We start from the raw sequence: 2,767 nt of genomic DNA on the forward strand, positions 1-2,767 counted from the left end.
CTAATAAGTGGTGGAGCCAGGATTCAAACGCACAGGCAATCTGACTCCAGAGTCCACATGCCTAACCATAGTTTTCATACTGCCTCCACGCAGAGAAACACCCAAGCCGACTGGCACTGCTAAACAATATGGAGGCAGAATGGCAAATCCCCAGGCTTCAGAACAACTCTAAATGAAAATTATAGGCATTCAAAGAGAAAAATAACTTCTAGGGAAGAAGGAAGATTAAACACTTTGGTAAGACACAGATGACAAAACATCTACATAGTGACAAATATACCCATGCTAACACTTTATTATAAAGCTAAACTTGCAAAATTAAGACAATATTCCAAGAGACTCTAATGGAGAAATCAAGGACCAAGCAAAAGGAAAGCCACCTCGAAGGAAGTTTTAATCGCTAATCAGTTGTGTATGAAGTTGTTTCAGTTTTAAACATTTGTTTTCAACATGCCACCCAGAAATATCACTAAAGCCATCAATCTAATCATCAGACACCTAATTATACAATCAATAATAAAAGTCCTGTGGAATGCTCTCATCAATCTCCAGTGACAGACTCATGCCAAGGACATGAGCAACTGTGCCCAGAGGGATTACTTCAGAAGGGAATGATGTTCATTTTGTAATAACAACTTTTAAAGTGCAGTGCCTGATAAAGCTTTACCTTTGGCGTCTCAAACACTTGTTCCAGATGTATGATGTGTTCGTGTTTCACACATTTTAGGATGCTCACCTCTCGTTCAAGTAACTTTAGAGCAGAGCTTCCAGCCTTAAATAATGAAGAAACATAGATTTCACATATAATTGTCACTACTACATACCTCAGTATAAAAGTTACAGTTATTCTTATTTTTTTCCCCATAGTTTCTTGAGAAGTTTCTTTTTGAAAAGGTAGCATGATAAAATTAAATTATACTCCTTCTTTCCTTTGTCCAATTTTATGTTACATGTAATTTGGTTTCAAACTACTTCTGTTTATTGAACTGTTTCTATAAATTAACTACAACGTGGTCTCTGTCCCCTCAAAAAATTATTCCAATTTTTAATATGCTTTTTGGTATTTCTTTCAAAATCATATTGATCCTTTGATGTTAGCATAATAAAAACAAAATCTACTTTCCAAGGACATCAATTGGAGAAGATAAAAACAAAATGTTTTATCTGTTTTGTTTTGTTTTATTTATATATATGTATCAAAAGAAACAGTATACAGTAAGATTCTACACTTAGCCCTGAATTATATCACTTCCTGGTTTCTAGGCCTCAAAAAATTAACTGAGAGAAAGAGAAATGCAAATGTTGCCTTCTAACCAACCTAACTCCAACTTCATCTCCTTACATGTAACTGTTAACCATACCTGACAGCAAAAGGTAAAGGCAAGAACACCCCAGGGAACACAGGCCTTCAATCAAGGTGTAAGTAATTAACTTTCTACAATGTCATCTAAGAAATTCTAGAAAGACTTTTCCACCCTCACCACCACAACCACCACCCTAATCATCCACCACCGCTACTGACATCTAAATTACCATCATTATTTGCAGATAAGCATTGTGCTCATCCACATAAAGATATTCCTGAAAGGGATAACAAAGGTCTTATCCCTCCCTTGTCTTCCAGACCACCCCACTCCATGTTTGGGAAAGCACAGATAATATCCTAAAGGACTGAAAACGGACTGATCATAAAGCAATCTTTATCCAGTTAAAATTTCACCCGGGGTCATCTCTGCTTCCGATTACCTTTACCCTTTAACCTTTACCATCTCAGCAATGAGCAAGAAACCACTCACCCACTATGTCCTATCCTATAAGATGAAAATCACATTTTAAGGTTCTTCTAGAGGGTTAAGAGAAATAACTACTGTGAGGAATGAATTTCTGTCCAGATTAGATATGGAAGTTACCACAATTTCTCCTAAAATCCACCTCAATTCTGTTTCAATCTCCTTCCCCAAATGGCTTGTCCAGTATATAATACAGTAATATATTGTCTAATTCATATTGACTATATAATTTTATTTTACTATCTTAGTGTCCAGTATACTCTCAGCATCAAATATGTGTACAAGATTATGAATTCCTAAAGTTGCAAGAAGGTATCCTAACAATGTAACCCTAAAATCTAACCCCTAACCCTACATGATGCCAAAGGGGCAAAGGAAATAATATCCCACACAGCACCATGGTTCTAAAATTCTGAAGATTTCTAGGAAAGCTCTAGATCTCTCTTTATTAAGATTTATATGTCACTTTAATAATCTTTAAGGAGAAATGGTATATAATTTGCTATAGTTTGTTTTAAAGAATACATAAAACCTACTATTTCATTTTGTAAATGTAATATTTATCATTAAGAAGCTAAGGAAAAAACACCAGAATGTTTTTTCCCAGGCACGGCAACTTTTAAAAAGTTGATGAAATGATCGGGGGTAAGACCTGAAGACTTAAGACTCTCCCTTAAAGAGAAGCTCAGTTATTGCCCAGTCAAAAGAAATCCAGTGAGGAATTCAATGGCAACAGGTAAACTGTAGATAGTTGAGGAAAAAGTGGTTTGAACTGAAAGAGCAGGTAGAATTAATAAAAAGAGAATAAACTAACAATGAGGAAAAGAGAATCAAGGAAAGGAGAGAATAGGAGAACAGTATAGCAGAACCACATCAGGAGAGAGTCCCAGGGCTCATTTCTGGTTAAAGACATCTCTTGCCAGTAGCCCTACATTTATACATGCTGATAATCAGAACTTCCCTTCAACTCACTCTGG

At 35.8% G+C, this 2,767-nt stretch overlaps 1 protein-coding gene across 2 annotated transcripts in view; it reads right to left on the reverse strand.

Annotated features, from left to right (window-relative positions):
• Positions 1-2,767, reverse strand: part of STK33 (serine/threonine kinase 33) — a 56,857-nt gene that overhangs the window by 46,287 nt on the left and 7,803 nt on the right. For both annotated transcript variants that reach the window (XM_023522944.1, XM_011379574.2), the window contains exon 4: positions 668-772. In XM_023522944.1, coding sequence (XP_023378712.1) covers positions 668-772 — 105 coding nt within the window. The remainder of the gene's footprint in view (positions 1-667; positions 773-2,767) is intronic.

Source organism: Pteropus vampyrus, unplaced genomic scaffold, assembly GCF_000151845.1.
Source record: "Pteropus vampyrus isolate Shadow unplaced genomic scaffold, Pvam_2.0 Scaffold366, whole genome shotgun sequence".
Taxonomy (NCBI): Eukaryota; Metazoa; Chordata; class Mammalia; order Chiroptera; family Pteropodidae; genus Pteropus; species Pteropus vampyrus.